The sequence below is a fragment of the Trematomus bernacchii genome, unplaced genomic scaffold, assembly GCF_902827165.1.
Source record: "Trematomus bernacchii unplaced genomic scaffold, fTreBer1.1, whole genome shotgun sequence".
NCBI classification, from domain to species: domain Eukaryota; kingdom Metazoa; phylum Chordata; class Actinopteri; order Perciformes; family Nototheniidae; genus Trematomus; species Trematomus bernacchii.
Genome location: NW_022987564.1, coordinates 8,316,428 through 8,336,508, shown reverse-complemented (window position 1 = coordinate 8,336,508; position 20,081 = coordinate 8,316,428). Strand labels below are relative to the sequence as shown.

General features: G+C 40.1%; 2 protein-coding genes across 7 annotated transcripts in view; one reads left to right on the top strand and one right to left on the bottom strand.

Moving 5' to 3' along the window:
- Positions 1–9,172, top strand: part of spire1a (spire-type actin nucleation factor 1a) — a 32,653-nt gene extending 23,481 nt beyond the window's left edge. For 2 of the 6 annotated variants that reach the window (XM_034124659.1, XM_034124658.1), the window contains 11 exons: positions 1,407–1,454; positions 1,722–1,876; positions 2,267–2,348; positions 2,472–2,614; positions 3,639–3,662; positions 4,483–4,533; positions 5,722–5,859; positions 5,961–6,031; positions 6,566–6,593; positions 6,717–6,880; positions 7,473–9,172. In XM_034124659.1, coding sequence (XP_033980550.1) covers positions 1,407–1,454; positions 1,722–1,876; positions 2,267–2,348; positions 2,472–2,614; positions 3,639–3,662; positions 4,483–4,533; positions 5,722–5,859; positions 5,961–6,031; positions 6,566–6,593; positions 6,717–6,880; positions 7,473–7,737 — 1,169 coding nt within the window. In that variant the 3' untranslated portion in view covers positions 7,738–9,172. The remainder of the gene's footprint in view (positions 1–1,406; positions 1,455–1,721; positions 1,877–2,266; positions 2,349–2,471; positions 2,615–3,638; positions 3,663–4,482; positions 4,534–5,721; positions 5,860–5,960; positions 6,032–6,565; positions 6,594–6,716; positions 6,881–7,472) is intronic. The other 4 variants (XM_034124663.1, XM_034124662.1, XM_034124660.1 and 1 more) reach the window with 3 other exon arrangements.
- A 3,424-nt stretch (positions 9,173–12,596) lies between these two features.
- klhl38a (kelch-like family member 38a) lies at positions 12,597–18,062 on the bottom strand. The gene is made up of 4 exons (XM_034125253.1): positions 17,909–18,062; positions 14,667–16,023; positions 14,351–14,456; positions 12,597–13,839 (listed from the first exon to the last, which is right to left on the bottom strand). The coding sequence occupies exons 2-4, from the start codon at positions 16,020–16,022 to the stop codon at positions 13,550–13,552; spliced, it is 1,752 nt and encodes a 583-aa protein (XP_033981144.1). The 5' UTR covers position 16,023; positions 17,909–18,062; the 3' UTR covers positions 12,597–13,549.
- Between the last annotated feature and the right edge of the window lie 2,019 nt (positions 18,063–20,081).

The following is a 20,081-nucleotide window of genomic DNA, read 5'->3' as shown; positions in this document are numbered from 1 at the left end:
CATGTCTATCAGTCATGCGACCTCTTAGCACATCTTTCAGCTTTGACTCGTCAGGTAAAGTTTCACAAAACCTGTTGTGTTCCTTTTGTTGTTCCTTGTGTTTCATTCCAGGCTATTTTAGGGTTAGGTCCTGCTTCTCCCTGATTTAAACAGACACACCCTCTTTATGATTTGTCTGTGCTCATGTGTGTACTGTTACTGTACCTGAGGGAAAAAAAGGGACATAAAAACAGTGTATAACTCAGACTGGGTAAAATGGTATTGGCTGGGAGGTAGAATAAAAAGGAAAGGAATCCTTTTGTATCAGGCATGTTATGACCGATAACTTTTAAAGCGTGAGCTAAATATAGCGGTCACTATTCACAGGGGACCATCTGTAGTCTAGGTGATGAGATGGCCACTGAGCCAGAGCCTGTTGGGTGAGATTACCCATCCATCACTCTGTCCTGCAGCCAGTCTGCCCTGCTCGTCACCCTAATCCGCTCTCACTGAGGAATATGACACATTACATAACACTGGTGTCAGCAGCCTACCTCTGGTTGAACGGCATATGACCGTCTTAATGTCGCAATACAGTTTCACAGGATGACTGTAATCCAGATGGATGTATGGGAATAACCTTTTGTACTGTGGCTGCACTCCTCGTCTTAGGCTGTGTTCAAAGTCGCACAATAACAACCGATTCACACCGAGTTTGACCTCAAGTTGTGCGTCAGTGTGTACTGTGTTCTGACTTTCAGGTATTTGTGGATTTTGAGACATGAGTTTACAGACATACTCAAGTGCATCGCAGCTCTTCAGACTTTTAAATTGAGACTGAACCATAAATATTTAACTATTGGATAAAATAATCACAAGTCATTGCGAGTGACTTTAAAGTACAGTTAAGAGTTAAAGTTAAGGGGCTCTCATATGTGTTGTACTTTGATGTATACATTTAATAATAAAGTATTTACAGTAAAGGCAAATTGCAATTATTAAAGTATTACATTTAGTGAAAGAGGTGATTTACAATTGTGATAAACAACAGTCATGTGATGCTGAAAAGAGTAATTGATCTAGTATATTTCAGTGTGAACAGTTTGCTCGTAATGGGATGCTTAATCATTAATTCAGTGTACAGTACATACAGATTGAGAATGTAGTATGTTTGATTGTGATTTTGAACACAGCCACCTTCTGCTTGCCCTGGCACTTCCCCTTCACTCTCCCTTTACTTTCCAGCTTTTCACAACATATGTGTGTGAACGTAGCCCACACCTACACAGCATCCCTTCACACCTGCATCTGACAGAAGCCTGCTGCTGTCAAGTCCTCACTGTGGAATCAGTCTGGTGTTAGAAATGTAAATCTGAATATGTGTGTGGGCCTACTAAAGGTTAAATATTCCCTTATTTCCTTTACAGGTGCAGGGAAAAGCATCAGCACTCCTCAGGACTTGTTCCGCAGCTCAGGTAAAGAAGCAATGTCTCATGGGTATGAAGTAAACCATCAGTAATGGGGAAAAAACATTGAAGTATTTTCATGCAGTTTTATTCAAATTAAATGTTTGGGGCTTATCTTGGGCACCATGCGGCCTGACTGGTGTCATGTTTTGATAATACAAAGACAGTCATAGTTTACACAGGAGGCGTGATGGCCGCCTGTTTAGATAAGGACAAGATTCATGAGAATTTATGGTCCACTTGTAATTAAGTTTCAATGGTATCTTTCACCCACAGACACTCCTGATGCTGCCAGGAAACTAGCTGGCAGCACCCAGTCTCTGGCCAGTGGCACCCTGGGACCCAATCAGGGCAGAGCGCTGCCCCTCAGCCAGAGGAAGAGGCTGCTGAAAGCGCCAACGCTAGCTGATCTCGACAGCTCCGAATCTGATGTGAGATATCGAACTCTTATTGTCTGTGCTCATAAGATGACAATTTCAAAAATGTAGCTCACACAACAAACGCAACAAGAACACCACTCTCATTCACTGACCACCTTAAGACATAGAAATAAAAAAGCGAATAATACCAAATAATCCCAGGTTATATTCATGGTTTATAATACTCTTATGTCTTTGCACAGCCTTCGTCATCAACCCCCTTTATCAATTTCTTATTTAACAGCATTACAAATGTTTATGAAGTATCATGCAACTGTAGTATAAGTGTTTCCACAAGAAGCTAGTTAAAACCTAATTGAATTTATTTTATTATGCTATATTAAAAGAAATGATAGCTATGGGTATCACAGGACTTAATAGGAGAGATATTCTGGTTGACAGGAGGAGCCCACGCGGAGCAGCTCCAGTATGTCCCCGTCTTTAGTGGAGGACCTGTCACCTGAGACTGTAACAGGGAAGAAAGGTAAGAGCTTACCTGTAACTTAATGTAATGTATTCTGCTTTTTGACTACTACAAACTGATGCTGCCTGCATAAAATTCACTTTTTTTTTTAACAAGTTATTCTTTTCTGTCCCATGACTCCAGCTCCTCCAAAGTTCCTTCCCGTTTCTGCGTCACCACAGCCAGACAAGCGTCGGTCTCCACAGAGGCGGCACTCCATCGAGAAGGAGGCCCCCACCAGCGTCTGCCCCTTCCTACCTCCATCCAGACAGACCTCCAAGTCTTTGGTAGGTAAACCTCTGGGAGCTACCTCTGCTAACCAAACATAGCCTGGATGAATTCATTAAGGAACCAATACATGAGTCCTTTAGAGCTGATGACAGAGCAATTATAAGTGACAGATATTACTGCATCAGCTGCAAACCACTTGTATCAGGTGATTTAAACTAAAACACAATCACGTGGGACAAGTATTATTTGTTAATACTGTACCTTGTAATAATTGAAGTTGTCATCTATAATTGTAATCCCCTGCTCAATATGTCAAGTAAAGATTCCACTAGAAATTACCTACCATATTTTACAAGAGACAGTGGTCAGGTGATAACATTAGTCCCGTGCAAATCGATATCTCAGTGATTTAGGATTGGAATATAGAATATAGTACATCATTTTTGATCTCCTTAAATGTAAATGCTATCAGCATCTGTTATCAGAAAAATGTATCAGTCTGCTCATTAATGCATTATAGCTAAATGAAAATAGTAGCACATGCTTAAAGAGTACAAATTACAGGCAAACATTTGAATTGCAATGTTTGTAGAATACCAAATTGTATACATGGAAATCACAATTTCAATTACCTTTTTTAATATACCAATAATTCTGGATAAATACAACATATATTTGTTGAATTAACTGCCGTCCTGTGACCGGTCATTCTTTCTGAGTGACTCTGTGTCGGTCGTATGATTCAATGAGGTTGAAGGATGTAATTGAAACCACAGGACAGACGCTGTATGAAGGGATTTAGAGGGAATGGTTCATTCTCACCACTTGTTAGTTTATTGGCAGACCTCTGGCGCCGGACCAGAAGCTGTGGTTTCAACCATCATCGAATCAGAATAAATACAACTTAAAACCCCATGGGGAGAGTCATCACACCAGTTTTTCTCGTAGATGTGATCAAGATCTTTGTTGCAGTTTCCCTCCTATTGGCTGGCGCTCATATAATATCTAATTTGAAATGTTTACCCTGGTAAGCTGTCTCATCTCTAACACAGTCATTTCCTATTTTATTTATTAATGCAGCTGAAGGCGGATCCCAGCACCAAGGTAACCTGGTCAACATTCTGTCTATCCACCAACACCATTTTTAAATGTTGCTTCATAAAATGATATTCTCTAAATTTGAACTGTAGAAAAGTGAGAGTGGGACAGATTAGAAGAGGTCTGAAAAGTGACGCCAGTGCCAAGTGCTTTAAACATGAACTTTTTCAAATAGGGCTACTTGAATGTGTCAGATTGCATTGAAGTCCATGAGAAAGTGTTCCTACTTCTCACTACATTTATTATGTCTGTAAACATTTACTTGATGACTGTATGCTCTCAATTCCTAGTTTCTAGTCTTCTTCAATACAACATCAGGTTTATTTTGTAAGTATATTTAGAGTAAAGTAGATGATAAAGCAGGGAATGCCTTTGGACTTTGTTACGTTGTGATTGACAAGTTGCTACTAAGGCAGTCTGTCAATCAGAATAGAGGTCTCTAGTCACTTGTGGCTACGTCCACTTCTTTTATACAATCTAAGGAAGAAGCAGGAGAGAATAGTTTGTGAAAAACTAGCAGGGATGTGTAAGATGAAGCTCTGCACATCAGAAGTAGACTCAGAGATGAAGGCTAACATCTCGTTGACCTTTTCTCCTTTGGCGAACGTTCATGTCAGATGATTTTTCTGTCATGGGACTTGCGGTCATGAAATTAAATTTCATGCCACACGAGATGACACAATATGCTAATGGTACGAGCACTTGCCAGGAGAGAGTGAATACAAAAATATCCTCCACTAGATTTATCTTGTATTGCATTTTATTAGGCATACTGTATGTTATTAGCTTATCAGAATATAAGGTCATGCTTCTGTTTGAACGTCAGGTCCCTCTGTCTGCTGGTCAGGTGGGAGCCAGCAGGGGTGCTCAGGGCACGGTATGTGATAGTTACTGCATATCATCACAGGCATATCACACTGTGTGGGGAACCATCCAGAATGTTGTGTATTTTTACATTTATGGGGGCTTAAGTCATGACCATTTGTGTGAATGGGAGATCTGCTGCATACTGAACATTGCTTGGGGAAGGTCTAAAAAGAAAATGGAGTTGAGAAATTATCTGTGAACATTTACAGTCTCACATCTTCTAATCCGACTCAACTAAAGGAGACGTGAATAAATGATTGCTGAAGAAGTTCCCCAAGCAATTTTCACTTCACTTTGGGTGAATACAGTTCAGACATAAGATAGATGGATATGTTAAATGTTTCATAGGCTCCCAGCTATGTCGCAAATCTCCTGGCAAACACAGCTTGTTCCATGATGGGGGACCACTTGCAAATGGGATGTGTGGAAATAATGGTTATTCAACAGTATTATAATCGTAATATATGAATAGGTCTGTTGAGTAACTTAAGATTGAACTTAATTCTAAATTTAAAATTATTATCAGATTTCTGTTTGGGAGTTTAAAGAGGGAATTAAGTAAATGGAATAATTGAATAAAGAAGATTGATAGCCAAAAGCTGTGGACCACCAACATGGCGGGAGTGTTGCATCACCAGCATGCTGTGTTTTCTGTTCATTGTCACGTCAGTGGAAGTGCCATTTGTGGTTAAGAGAGTCTGTAAATGTTCATTTGTATATCAACTACTCACCCTGTGTTACCTTAAAAACTATGTTGTCTTCCTATGGCTCCACAATAAACGAAGAATCCAGAAATGGAGAAAAGTCTTCATACGTCATCATAAAATAGGGGCCACATTCATCGTCAGTACTTTGTAAACCAATGTTTTTATATAGTTTTCCTGAGACAGACGAGTAACACACCTGTGAGGGTGAAATAATGTATCGATATAGTTGTTTTGCTGTTGCTAAACACAGCTATCCATTTACCACATTTACTGTGAAGCATGCAAGAAAAAGAGTATTCTTTAAGAATTTAAGGTACCACAGACTGAGTATATATAAATGGCCTTGTTTTGGGGTGAACAACACCTTGTGTAGTGGTGTGTAATGGGTGTCATTCTCATTGTGAGCAGGTATCATCCCTTCTTACCGCTGCTCTGTTTTGGGTAATCTGTTTCCTAATGAGTGTAATGATGGGTGTGTGTTTTCCCTCCAGGAGGAGTTCTGTTACCCGGTGGAGTGTCTGGCGCTGACGGTGGAGGAGGTGATGCACATCAGGCAGGTCCTGGTCAAGGCTGAGCTGGAGAAGTTCCAGCAGTACAAGGAAATCTACACTGCCCTCAAGAAGGGAAAGGTAGATATATCACATATTGTCTGAGTTATACGTTCCGTGCCTTATTATTTAAATAGATGTATTGTTCCCCTCTAAAGCTTACTTGATTCTTTCCGCTCTAGGTTTGCTTTTCATGTCGGACTAAGAGGTTCTCTCTCTTCACCTGGGCCTACACCTGCCAGTTCTGCAAAAGGTAGATTATTAGAACTACTAAACTTTCAATTTTATTCTGTTTAAACGTGTATCAAGTACCAATGCATATTATAAAATGCTTCTATAGAGCCTTTTGTGACTCCAGAGGGAACTGTGTGAAATCTGATAAATGTCAATGTATAATTCAATTAATTTTTCTTTGAGTATCGGTTGGGTCTGTACGCTCTGGAAAGGTAAAATATTTGGTGGTCTGGAGAAAGAAAGAAGTGGGCTCACCAAAACTGTAGCTGCTTCTCATTTCTGCTCTAAAATAGCGATTCATGGCTACACTAGCCAGCTTTTAAAAACCTTAATCTCTGACCCTAATGTCTCCGAGTTGAATATAATTAAGAAGTGAAATAAAAAAAGATATCTCAGATTTTTTTTCTTCATACATTTTAAACTCTTTGATTTTAAACTGTCTATCATGAGTTTTAATTTGACAATATTATAAGAGTAAATCATTTGAGTGCTGTTTTTAAGTAGCATCGGTTCAGTAATGTCTATTATAACAGATCTTTTGTATCTTCTCCAGGCCTGTGTGTTCCCAGTGCTCTAAAAAGGTAGGTGGCTGTTGAAAATGTTAACACTCACATTGTTGACACTCTTGACACTTGTTGGTACTGACAGGTCCTTTTATAAAATGACTTTTCTTTGAAATCCTTTTGTGTATCTTTTACCCTCAGATGCGGTTGCCATCTAAGCCCTACTCCACCTTGCCCATTTACTCTTTGGGCCCCAGTGCTGTGTCTAAAGAAGATCCGAGTGGAGCGTCTTCGTCTGCGGAGAGTGAGAGGCACCCGTTTGGGTCGGCACACAGCCGGCACAGCCTGCGCAGAAGTGTTAATAAGTATGTTGCTGTCATCCTCGCATTTATTTTTATATACTAAGAAATGTTGTCAAATGTGATGCTTTGTGAGATTAGTTAATTATTTATGGCTGACTTATTTTAGGATTAGTGCCAACAAGCATTGTCTGTTCATCCATTCCACACACATGCAGTCAATCCCACTTACAGTATAAACAATATAGCCTCATAAACCAAAAAGAAAACTGCTAATCTTATTGAAGAAACAATTACAGGTTTACATTATTTAGTTTTTTCATAGTTTACACACACCACTTAATTCTTGTTGCTGAAATGTTTGGAAATACTTTTTTAAACACTTTATAAAACAAAATATACTAGCAATGGATTCCTTGGTGGATTATTCTTTCATCCTTTGTCCCTTTTCTTCTTACTAATTTTTTTTTATTCTGACATCAGATATTTTTCCAATGTCCCTCATGTTTCACAGTATAGTCTAAAAAGCTACATTTTCCTGACTTAATATCTTTTTACACGCATGTCTTGTTTGATATTTGTGTTGAGGAAGATGAAATAAATTCCTGGTGGGGATTGTGTCACCAACACATTTGTGAATATCTCTTTCCGTCCTCAGGATGTCTAGAAGCAGCAGCGGCAGCAAAGATGGCCGCTCACAGGACGAGCCCGACCTCCCAAAGGAGCTAACGGAGGACTGGGTCACCATGGAGATCTGCGTAGACTGCAAGAAGTTCATCATCGAGATCATCTCCTCCAGCAAGCGCAGCCTCAACGTGGCCACCAAGCGGGCCCGTCTCAATCGCAAAACCCAATCCTTCTACATGTCGTCGTCCAGCTCGGTCAACTTCAGGCCGTCTGAGCGCACCATCAACGAGGTGTAGGAGGCGGGACTTCCCTGTGTGCACTTTGCTTTACGCCTCTGCCAAATCTTAGTCTCCAATACGAAGCCAGTCCATCCCACCCCAAAGTCATCCCTTACCCCATCTCAGGAAAAGTCGACATGTTTGATTTATCAGGCGTGCCAGGTAACAAAGGAAAGCCATGTTTCTAAAAGTTGGTGATAATTCAGGACACGTTGGGAGAAATGAGTTGACGATGTTGCTATGTGGATCAGGTAAGAATGTATATTTAACATAAGAGCAGGTTCAGATGATACAGAAAGCCAAAAGCTGCAGTGATAACGTGTAAATAGTAAAAAGGCCCGTCCCTAATCTTAGCTAGTGAATATGTTTTCCAGTTCCTGTTTACTTCTAGCACTCAGGAAGATCAACAGATTGTCCTTTTGACAGAAATGCACTGTAGATCCTCTACCACTCCTCTGCCCCCCCCTCTTTTCTTCCAGCAACAATTATGCCAAATGTTACATCATTCATTTTTTAGCCAGTTTAAATTAATGCTCATTTTGTAGGGATGATGCAGTGAAGGGTAAAAATAGGCAAAGATTATTTTTCCGGGAGGGTTTTTAGCTATTAGTTTTAATGTATATTAAATAATGTGCCTGGTGCCAAAATGTAATTTCTTTCTTTGAATGCCTTTGTAGTTGCGGACCTGTTGTACATATGTGTTATAAAGTCAATGGGGGTCATTTTTACGGTAATCTACGTTTGCTTTCCCGCCCTTTCCGCGATCCAAGAGCTGGGCAGCGGAAGCACAGAAATGTAAAGTTATGATTGTGTACATGCTGTATATCTTAATTGTTCTAAAGCTAATATAAAAAACTACAAGAAGTATAATTTTACAATGTTTTATGATTTCTGCCGCTCAAGTTTGTTAACATGAAATTATTCCGAATAAATGATTATGTTTATGTAATATTAAGATTTTATTTCTATTGTATAGTTTATAAACTCTGCAGTGTTAAAATACTCCTCTAAATTGCAAGTCGCACTTTTATTGGTTATTGTTTGTTGGGATTTTGTCTTAATTAATGATTATTATTTCTCCTCTTGGGGGTCCATAGTGCCATTTCCCAGAGTTCCTCATGAATGAATGTGTGTGTGTGTGTGTGTGTGTGTGAATGGCTGCAGCTGGTTTGTGAGAAAAATGGCTCGACAAAACGAAACAATGTATTGAATGTAGGCAAGTGTATAATTGTCGTTAAATACAGACATACACTCATGCACAGATGTTTGTATAGTGTGTTTTGTGACGGTCGTTAGCAAATAAACACAAAGTCAACCAGCCTGTTCAATAGCGATGCCATGTTCCAGTGAAACATCTGTTTTATTTTAGACCTCTGTAAGGAATGTATGCATGCTGTTCTGTGATCGGTTTGTTTTTATCGAAGAAATTCTAATAAAAACATCACGATTCTTACTTTGACCTCATCATCCTCATTATTGTATCTATAGTTTGAAGCCTGATATTACATTTAGTTTCAGGACTGTGCACTGTCACAGTCATTGTACACAGCAGAGGGCGATGGACGTAATGAAAGGAAGTCTTTTTAGTTGGGCGCCATGCCATGAACATCACCCTGTGGTCTCAGGGACATCAGGTGGTGGAAGGTGTGTATTGCAGGCGTCATTAAGTGATGCCATATTCACAGTTGAACGTGTTGTTATGCTGTCAAAACACTGTCTTTGCAATTGACCCGCTGCAATATTTATAATTTTAAAATTGTACAAAGAGCATTACATTTATACACATGGGCTTTCTGAAAACCTCTTTTTGCAGCCTGTCACTTTCTTTTGTATTTAAATTGATTTGTAATTTTTTTAAACGGTCATCTGTATTTTAAGTTCTTGATATACGAGTCCATAAACATGAACTAAAAGTTCTCATTTATTATAAAAAAGGAGAAATGGAATGTTCCTGAATGATTTTTAGGTTTAGTTTTTTTATCGCTATTATCACAAACATTTCCCAAATTGGGATCAATAAAGTACTATCTTATTTCTATGTTCAGCTCAACAGTGGCACATCAAGTGTGAAACCTGCAAGATAAGTGTACAGCGGAAAGAATACTCAGATATTTGATTTAAGTAAAACTAGTTATAACCCTGTGTATTAATACTCTGTTTCATATGAAAGTCCTGCATTTAAATTCTTCCCTAAAGGTACAAAGCTTAAAACAATTTTATTTAAAATATATTCATTATTGGATTATTTTCGACATTAAACTGCTCATTACTCTGAAGTTGCAGCTTGTAAAAGTGGATTTATACTGCTGAAGGAGTATATGTTGTAATAATATAGATCTGCAAAGTAACTAACAGTCAATTTAGTGAAGTAAAAAGTGGATTATTTGCTTCCGAGATGTAGTGCAGTGGAAGTACAAAATAGCATAAAATGATGTGTGTTAAGTACCCCAAAATTGTACCTAAATGCAGTAGTACATAGAGGTACTTAGTTACTGTCCATAAATGTAGGGTATGTTTATACTGGTGGATATATATGTCAGCATGCATGCAGCTCCTATACATAGTTCTTCCAACAACAATTGGCTTATGTATGTAAGCCATAAACTGTATATATAAAGTTGTATGTACACATACACACACACACACATACATACATACATACATAATGGGCTAGCAATGAAATGCTATCCCTTGATGGGTTAGTAACAGCCCCTGAAAATAACCTGCCTGGAGGGTGACCCTCACACACTGGTTTCTATGCAGCAAACAAACACACAGTCCATAAACAGTGTGAATAGGCTGTGTATTTAGCAGCAGCTCAATACAACTTTCACAGCGTGTTGTTATCAAATACTGCTCTGGCTAACTGAGTCCAGCAGCTGACATGTGACCCAGCTGATGGCAACATATTCAAATCTGGTTTTTAAACTTCAGGTTTTAAGTTCAATGTTGAAGTTAGATATTTCGCCAGCTGGTATGTAGCCTATCCATTGTTGCCACGAGTCTTTGACATTTTTGAGAAATTGTGAACATGAGGGGAGAATATCAAGGCCATGAAAATGACAGAAGTTGGCATGTGTCATAGAAACTGCTTGAATTTATGTATTGAATATTTTATGCATGAATGGAAAAGTTGGTTATTTTTCACTCAATTAGCTGTGCTGTGTGTAACAAAGCATACACGTTTTAACACATTTAAGCCTCTGTCTTTCTTTAATGCATTTCTGTACATTTCGGATAATGGTTATCATAAACACATTGTAATTAACTTTGATAAGCGTCTCTATGTTGTGTTGGGTTCTTAAATTTGAAGGAATTTTGCCTGGAAATCTTTGAAAAGTTCACGAATTTGATGTTTAAGAAGGAGTGGGAGCCCTGTGCATCATACTGCAGAGTTTGTGTGTACTGATAACAATTTAGTTAGGCATCAGGTGCTGAATACACACACACACACGCACACGCACACACACAGATGGTTATTGTGAGGCATTCAGAGTGACCGGGCTAACAGGGGGCCATTTAACTCAATGACAGTCTGGGCTTGCTAATGTGGAGTGTAATGAAATTCCCCTTTGGTCGCCGCTCCTGGGCTTCTTTCAATGTTTCCCCACTAATGGGCAGGGATTCAAATGTGAAAGGGATATATGATCCTGCATCTCTTCCCCTAAGGTCGGTGGCTTCACCAGAGGGCTGCATACAAATACCATGTAAACAGTGAGCCTCCCAGGGGGGTAACAATATATTTAGCCTCTTAACTACTGTATGAGTATAATGTAGACTGAAAGGTCAAGGGGTGAAAGTCATAATGTAACATGAAGCAATGCATTTATTTTACTTCATCTTAACTGTTTTATCTTTCTATCATAAGTCCTGAAACATTACACTAAAGTTAAATATATTGACGTTGCATGTGATGATATATAGAGAACATATGTTTCCCTAGATAGCCAGCAAATAGGCCTATGTTTTTTGTGTTTGTGTCAACAATGTTCCCCTGTGTCAAGGCAACAGGACTCAGCCGGTCCAAACTATCTGCACCAAGTGAGTGATACTGAGTCTAAGAAAAAAACACAAACAACATTTATACTGCTGTCCGAAACATATTCTATTATTTGTTCTTGTGTGCAGATAAATCTAAAGCAATACATTGGAAATTGTCTTTGCAGTATCACATCAATTTACAAAAACCAAAAACAGGGAAATCAATATCAAAGATATAAGGATATTGTAAAGTTTTGAAAGAAAATAAATTGTGCTAGTATCAGCGTTACAGTAAATCAATCTTAAATAATCCCACTACAGGGAGGCATGCTGCGGATGATCCGATGGGGGTGATAACAGCGTTGCTATGGCAGCTGTTACCAGGGGCAGTGGTCTTAGCACAACAGTGAACGTACGCTCCGTCAGCGTCAAGAAGTTTGCAGGGTCGACACAGATGTAAAAGTAGTGGACTGTCTCATTGTCGCAAATGTTCCTCCGATATATTACAGCTTTTGTTCTCAGATGAATAGAAGACTGATTTGAAATCAGCGGACATGTTTATGAGAGAGCACCTGTAGTTTACATGTTTACATGAGCCTGCTGTAAGGCTGCAAACCCTGGACATCTCCCCCACATCATTCCCAGTCATAGTTCCCCCTAAGTAGGTCGCTGCATCTCCACCATGCATTCACCTCAAAGGCAGCATTGTCACATTTCCTCACAGCAGTATAGCTGCCTGTGAAGCTGCTTCTTCTTCCAACATTAAACCACCAATGAAATACACAAACGTTTGAGTGCTGAGACTTATTATACATATTTTTATTATACTACAGAGTGCATACACATTGGGGCTGTTATAATGGCCAAAGTACAGTATTTCACAATAACAATATTATGACAATGCCAATGGAAACATTTTATAAATGACAATAGGTTAATGCTATCTGTGAAATTCATATTTAACTTTTTTGATTGTTAAATGTTCTTTTTTAAATCACACTCAAAATATGGTTGTAGTGAGATAGAAACAGGGGGTGTATAACTGCAAATAAGCGTGATTAAAGAGGCACTGAATTGTGTGTTTTCATAAGATAATATATCATTTGTATTTGTTTGAAATATCATTGTTATAGTCTGGAATACAGTTGGCCCAAATTGTTTTGTTGAAATAATAAATGTGCTACTGATGGACTCATCAAACACGATAAACGTCTTTATTTAGCTGGGGGAGCTGATCCACGTTCAGTTAAAATTCATCAACTCAATCAGCAAGTGCAGTCAGAGAGAAGCATGTGGGTGAAGGAGGAATGTATTTTATATTAAGTGCAAATTATATTAGCTCTCTGATCGTTTTACACGAGCAGCAGAGCTCATAGAGTTGCCAAGCAGTGAGACTTTTTATCCCAATGTATTTAATAGTAACAGGGAAGTCAACTGCAGCTGCCGGGCAGTGATATGCTGTGTCTAAATGTCTGGGAAATTAAAGCATTACCACTTTGAGTGAGCATCAAAAAGCGCAGCAATGTGCAAAAATAGCTTTTTGGATTGCACATGTGTTTGCACAGCTGCTTGTTACGTAATTTCGTCTGCCTCCCGTCATCTTGTGGGTTCTCAGTTCCCCTCAGGTGCCTCAGCAGTGACTCCTCTGCTCTCAGATGAGCCACCCTTTGATTCAGCTGAAAGTCAGTCTGGCCTAACGTGCTGCTAAGTTGTGACTGAGCTGCGTGAAGGAATGCAGTCAGGTTGAAATGGTTTCCCATTTGTGACTTTAGAGGCCAATAAATCATGGCAAAGGGGATGTGAGGAACATGCAGCAAAGCATTCGCTCAAGTAGCCGGTTAATGTTGGGTCATGGTGGGTTTGGTCTGTTGGAGACGCAGACTAGAGGCAGGGAGCCGTGGTCAAACAGCTTGTAAGGCAAAGAACCTTTCGAGGTCCAAACGTCCGTCTTGGGGTCGTAACACTCGAAGCAGTCTGAGTCCTCGATGACATCGTGGCCGTTGAGGATGCGTCCACCGGTGACGTAGAGCTTGTTGTTGATGACTGTAGCGCTGTGATGCATCCGCCGCTCCTTCAGGTTCTCACACTTGATGAATTTGTTGGCCTTTGTGTCGTAGGCGATCATTCGCCTGGTGTATCCTGGAAAATGTGATTTTTATTCAGTACACTTTAAAGAACTGAGTCCGTTAAAGTTTTATATTGTTCTTACAAACAAAGAAGATCATAGACTAATGGACAGTAGTAGCGTATGTTATGTGTATCTAAAGCCTGATTTAGTTTATTCCTCTGTGCAGTAGAGCTCCATTGTTTTTACTAAACTATAAACAGATAACTGAGCAACACAGTTGCCCTTGGAGACATGTTGTATTAGTTTATTTTGAGACAACGACGCATACAATACACTGTCCTCCTACTGGAAATACGTGCATCAAATGTTTATAATTGTTAAGCAAAAAAATAGTCCTTGTCAAATGCACAGTATAACTTAAGATTGACATTGTCATTAGGAAGGAATGGGCGTGGGGCTGGGAGCCACAGTCAAGGAACATCATTAAATACCAAGAGATAACTGCTTTAATGCTCTAATTTAATGAGTACATTGATTATGTAAAGTTATGTAATGAACGGGGCGACCATTCATTGAGCTCACCTCCTATGATGTAGATCTTATCTTCAATGACAGCAGCAGGAGCACACACATTTTTCACCGTCCTTGTTTCCAGCCTGGACCACAAGTTGCGAGAAATGTGATACACCTGTTGACACAAATATCAACAGAGAGAAAACCTGTTTACTGCACCATCAAATACTGTAGTTTGCTCTCTGCTTGTGTGACATCTGGTTTCTATCTTTGAAAACTTACAATGAATTCAGTTGAAAACTAAGTCTCTATTTGAGTGGCAACAATACACATATTGGACATAAATGCTGATTCAATGCTGATAAAATTAGGTGTGTGACTCTACCTGAATCAGTCTAACTGGATTCTGCATGGCGTCCTCCCCTCCGAAAACATAAATCCGCTGATCACTGGCTGCAACAGCTGGATGCAGCACGGCTGTGGGCGTTGGTGCCATGGCCTCCCACTGATTAAACATACTGTTATATCTCTCTACGGACTGAGAGATCTTCTTGTCAACCCCAATGCCTCCTAACACAAAAATAAAGTGCAGGTAGGACACACTTTGGTGGGCATATCGTGGCTCCAACATGGGTTCAGCAGTGCGCCATTGGTTGGTCTTCAGGGAGAGCGTGTACACTGTGGCGCTGACTGAGCTGTCACCTGACGTCATGCAGAGGCTGAGCCCGCCGACCACGTACAGGATGCTATGAATGCACACATATGCAGCTTTGTAGAGGCGCAGAGGGAGCTTGGCCAACCACTGCCAACGTTGAGTCCTTTCATCATACAGTAGAGCTTCTCGTGAGGTCTGCTCATTGTTCTTGCGTCCTCCAACCACCACCAGTGTTTCTCTGCAGGTGTAACGTCGTGGAGTGGTCCAGAGCGGCTTGAGCTCTCGACCACACTTGGTGCTGACTGAAAGCATGAGGCGGCGCACTGACTCGATGATCTCAGTGCAGAGGGTTGAGGACTGCACCAATGGGTCGTTGGCGATGAACTGGAAGAGGTAAGTTGGATGGATGTATCGAAGGCGGACTTTCTTGAAGAGATCATGGATGGCGCCGCGTCGGGAGAACGGGTCATGGTGGATCCACGCCAGGAGGGTCTCAAACACTTGTTCTTCCTCAGCGCAGAGTCGGTCGTCCTCTAGGTAACACATGAGCTCAGGAAGGGACAACTCACAGAAGTCCTCTGTGGCGGCTACGTCAGAGAAACACCTCACGGCCATCTCCTTCGCCCTCTCCTTCAGGCTCTCACAGTGAAGGATCTCAGAGAGGCGGATCATGCTCAGGCAGTTTTCTGGACTCAGCTGCTCCTGGAGGAACAGGGAACAGGCCTCGAAGAGACCTCCATAGTGAAGCATGGAGGCCGCCTGCATGAGTGGGAGCACGATCTCCATGGTGATAGTGATGCAACCTGTGTAGACGTAGTCCACTATGCCACTGAGGACATCTGAAGAGATCCCCTTCAGATTCACTCGGGCCTGACTGCTCTCCAGAAAGTTGCTGCAGAACATGGCGCGGAAGTACGGGCTGCTGGAAACCAGGACGTTCCTGTGGCAGGGGATCTCCTGCTGCTCGGTGCAGAGCAGGACGTCTGTCAGGATACGCTCCTGACGCAGGATGTTGAGCTGGGCATGAAGGTGGGTGGGAAGTTCTGAGTCTTTGTAAGAGAAAACCTCTCGTGGTTTTAAGGCCATTCTGTGGAGAGGGAAAAGAGAGACTCCATCATCAAAGTGTTTCTATCGTCTGTATTGGAAAAGCATGGGCATACACTGACATTGCATGGTTCTATCAGATATCGGGAAAAGCATGGATCCGTTCTACTCTCATGTCTGGAGTTAAGTAGGGGGATGCAGCCAGGAAACAGTTAGCTTAGCTTAGCATAAAGACTAGACACAGGGAGAAGCCGCATTTCCTGTACAAAAACAAATCAAATCAAAATCAAATCAAGTTTTATTTATATTGCACATTTTTAAAACGATTTTTGGTCGAGCCAAAGTGCTGTACATATAATAATTACCTTACAGTAAGGACACTTTACAGCAAATATAACAGCACAGTTTGTGCAGAATATCAGTATGAGAAAACGAAGTGTAAGTATATACCAATACGATATTTGTAGACTTAATCAACATATGGCAGTATCAAATGAAAAAAGTAATTTCTTCAAATTGTATAATATTCCTTTTAGGTCTAAAAGTAGAATGGGATTCCTCTACAAACTACTCAAATGACTAATCTTCCAAAAGGGCAGTTTTTGCTTCATTTTTACATTTCAATAGCAGACGTTTTTCCAAAGTTTAGGTTAGTTAATTTATGTATATATGCTTTAACATTTTATCTGGTTTTATGAGACCAACTCAAACTCTGAAACTTCTGCTGAGCAGCTGTCCTTAAAGTGAAGATTACTGACTGACTGCTATTTTTACCTCCTCCAAATGATCTTGATGCATCCATGTAGCATTAGGCCACATCTCCCATATCAAGCAGCCCATCACCGCTAACATTAACAGAGCTGTGTCATCACACCATCTTTATTTGTCTCTCCTCTCTCTGGACATTTCTCTGCCTCTCTATCTCTGTTGCCATTTTCCTCCTCTCTCAAAGTCTCTCTCTGTCTCTCCCTGGTTGGACAGTTTGTTAAGACCTTTCGGTTTAAAGAGCAGGAATTTCATTGTGCTATTAGCAACACTAAGGCTTTTAATCACCCAAAGTGACAGCTACTGATTTACTCCCACTTACAGGGCCTGCCAGCCTGTTGGATATATTTGGACCTCTAGTCATTACCTTTTATTATGAAATGACTGTAACAGACATTTCACAACTCACAGTTTAAGCAGTTACTTCACAGATCAGATGAAAAATACAAAACATTAATTAATAATTAAATTATGATATCATTATGTCCATAAGGCTTTATAGGTCTTTAGGGGGAATTAAAAGGCTACCAAGCAGAATGAACATAAATACATAGAATATAAATACATTAAAAAAAGCTGCAAAATTAATGCATCAATAACTATTATTCAATAATAATTGTAACTCTGAATTGGGCCAGTTTGCATAATTAGTGCTCTTATGTTGGTACTTTTGTATATTGTGATGCCTTCACTTTTGTACTTTTTGTTTTTTTAGTTCAGTCAGATATTATTACTATTGTTACTTCTTCCACCACTGTGCAAAAAATATCATTTGGGATACTTTGTAATCAGTCGTCAATAATGTTTCTAAACATTTATTATGTAACCAATATGGTTTTTTTTATGCTCTTTTGTGACCTATGTATACTTTAAAATTCTTCTGCTGTTACCAAATGTCAAAGCTGATTTATAAACATATCATTAGTACAAACTATTAAAATAATGGCTTTTTAAGTTATTGTAACAGAGGCAAAGCCTCAGTTACCTAATCATAAACAACATTTGTGATCATAATGAATTATGATTGAAGCAGACAATGAGCTTATGGCTGAACAAAAGTTCTGAAACATTTAAATATCATATTTTCATCAAACTGATAAGTTTGAGAGAAACGTGTTGTTGTCAGTTCATCAGTGAGCATCTGTGACTGAATAAATCCTTACCTCCTGTCTTCAGAAAATCAATAATATCCAAAATCAGTGGTTGGTTTGGACTGAAAAAATTATCAAATCCTACGAAGAACAAACCAAAACAGTATCCAGAGAGAAAATGTAGTGTAGTCAGGGAGAGAAAAGGAGCATGGCACAAAGAAACGAACAAGCTTTCCAGTTAGGCGCTGTGGAGCTCGCCATGAGGCCACTGTGTACATTCCTGCAGCTAAGAATAGTATCCCAGCCACCGTGACTCCAGCCAGGCCTCTCATGTGACACAGAGCGGTTTGGTACCCAGTTGCCGGCTTAGCGGCTCTGCCCGGGTCCAGTGTTTACAAAGGCCAGGGGAGGGAGAGCCATCACAAGGCCCTGACTCAGCCATCGGGCCCACCCAAGCTGGAGTTTAATCAAAGAGTCCCAAAACCCTTGTCCATCTTCTGTGCTGATTAGGTCCCTTCCTACTCCTCCGTCATGTGTGTAACCCAGGATGAAGGTAAATATAGAGCAGTGCTGATGGGCCGTCTTGATCAGAGAAAACAGCTGTAAGAACCAGGCCCAGTGTGCGTCAAGATGTGGTTTCTCTTCATGCACAACTGAAGATGACTGCAGTTACTACTTCTCACCTGTTTGAAGTGTCAGTTACCCTGTAGCACTGTATGTGTCACGTTGCCAAATAGCATCCATGAAACCCAATCCTGGATATAGTTTAGATGTACATACTGTGGTCTCAGAGGCATATTTGGCCACTATGACATGTAGTTGTGATTTTACATGAGTCGATTGTTCATGAGTCCACACACACACACACACACACACACACACACACACACACACACACACACACACACACACACACACACACACACACACACACACACACACACACACACACACACACACACACACACTTTAAAATAACTGAAAAAACAATAAGACTGTTACTGTATACTTTTTCCAATGTAAATCCATTTATTTCAAGCTTCATGTTTTCCTTCATCATACAGCAGGAAAATAAAATCTTTAATATCACGGTAACTACAATGGAGATTACAAAATCTCTTTGACAATATGTCCTGAACGCACATTATTTTTTCTATTTACAAGACACAGAAACTTGCAAATTGCTTTCTAGTGGAAACTGCTCTAATCTCATATCAAGAGTGAATAACCTCTGAGGGTTTATGGTAAAAGAGGCCGGAAAACAGTGATCGGAGGAACGGGCACATTACCCTTGGCTGAAAGATAGAATCAGAATCAAGACAAGATCTATTGCAACATGATTCGAAGTCACTGACGGGAAAGATTTAAGAAGAAAAAAAAGTATTCTTCTTTGATGTCATAACCTCATTCTCATACTTTTCAGAGAGATATGATTCCATGGGTTTCTTTTCCTGACAGTAAATATCTTTAAGATGTCTTTTCCCTGTCTCAAAAAAAGGCCTTATCTTCAGCCCCTCTCTAATTTGCTCTCCATGACGTTCCTGATGCAGTGAGATGAAATACTGTCTATTTGTTTAGTGGCATATCACAAGAAACTGGAGTTACATGTGGACAGATTGAATGACAAAGCTGCAAGAAAGTGGGCTGTCAGCAAGTCAGACATCATGGCATGCGAGCACACGCTGCATTGGTGGACTTTGTCACACAGTGAAATCCTACACTCCACACACCAGTTACCAAGTGACAGCTTCATGCTTGAGGTCATGGTGTGTACTACACACTCACACTTCAGGGGCGAAGCTCAAAATCTGACAAAGACCACCCATAATAAATGCAGGTTGAGGTGCAAGAGGAAGGTTATAATCTTCCACTTTTATCTTACAGGTTCTCCATATTTCATATTGTTCAGTCAGGGGCATGAACAGGCACCACTCAGTTAATGTTATTCTAAAGTGTCAGACAATCCTGATTTATCTTATTCCCCAGAGGCTATCGACTTCCATTGTTGACATAAAACTATAAAAAACACATCAATGAGTCACACTGGGTGACATGACCATGGGCATTGTAGTTTATTTTGAGTGGATCCTCCCTTGAGTGGGTCATATGACAGTGGGCTCCGTAAACAGGTTTACAAATAAACATTTTCAATACTCCACAGATCTGTTTAATGTCACAAATAAATAAATATGTTTAATGTGTAATATCTTTCGAATTGTGTTGTTCTTTCACATATAGTACTATA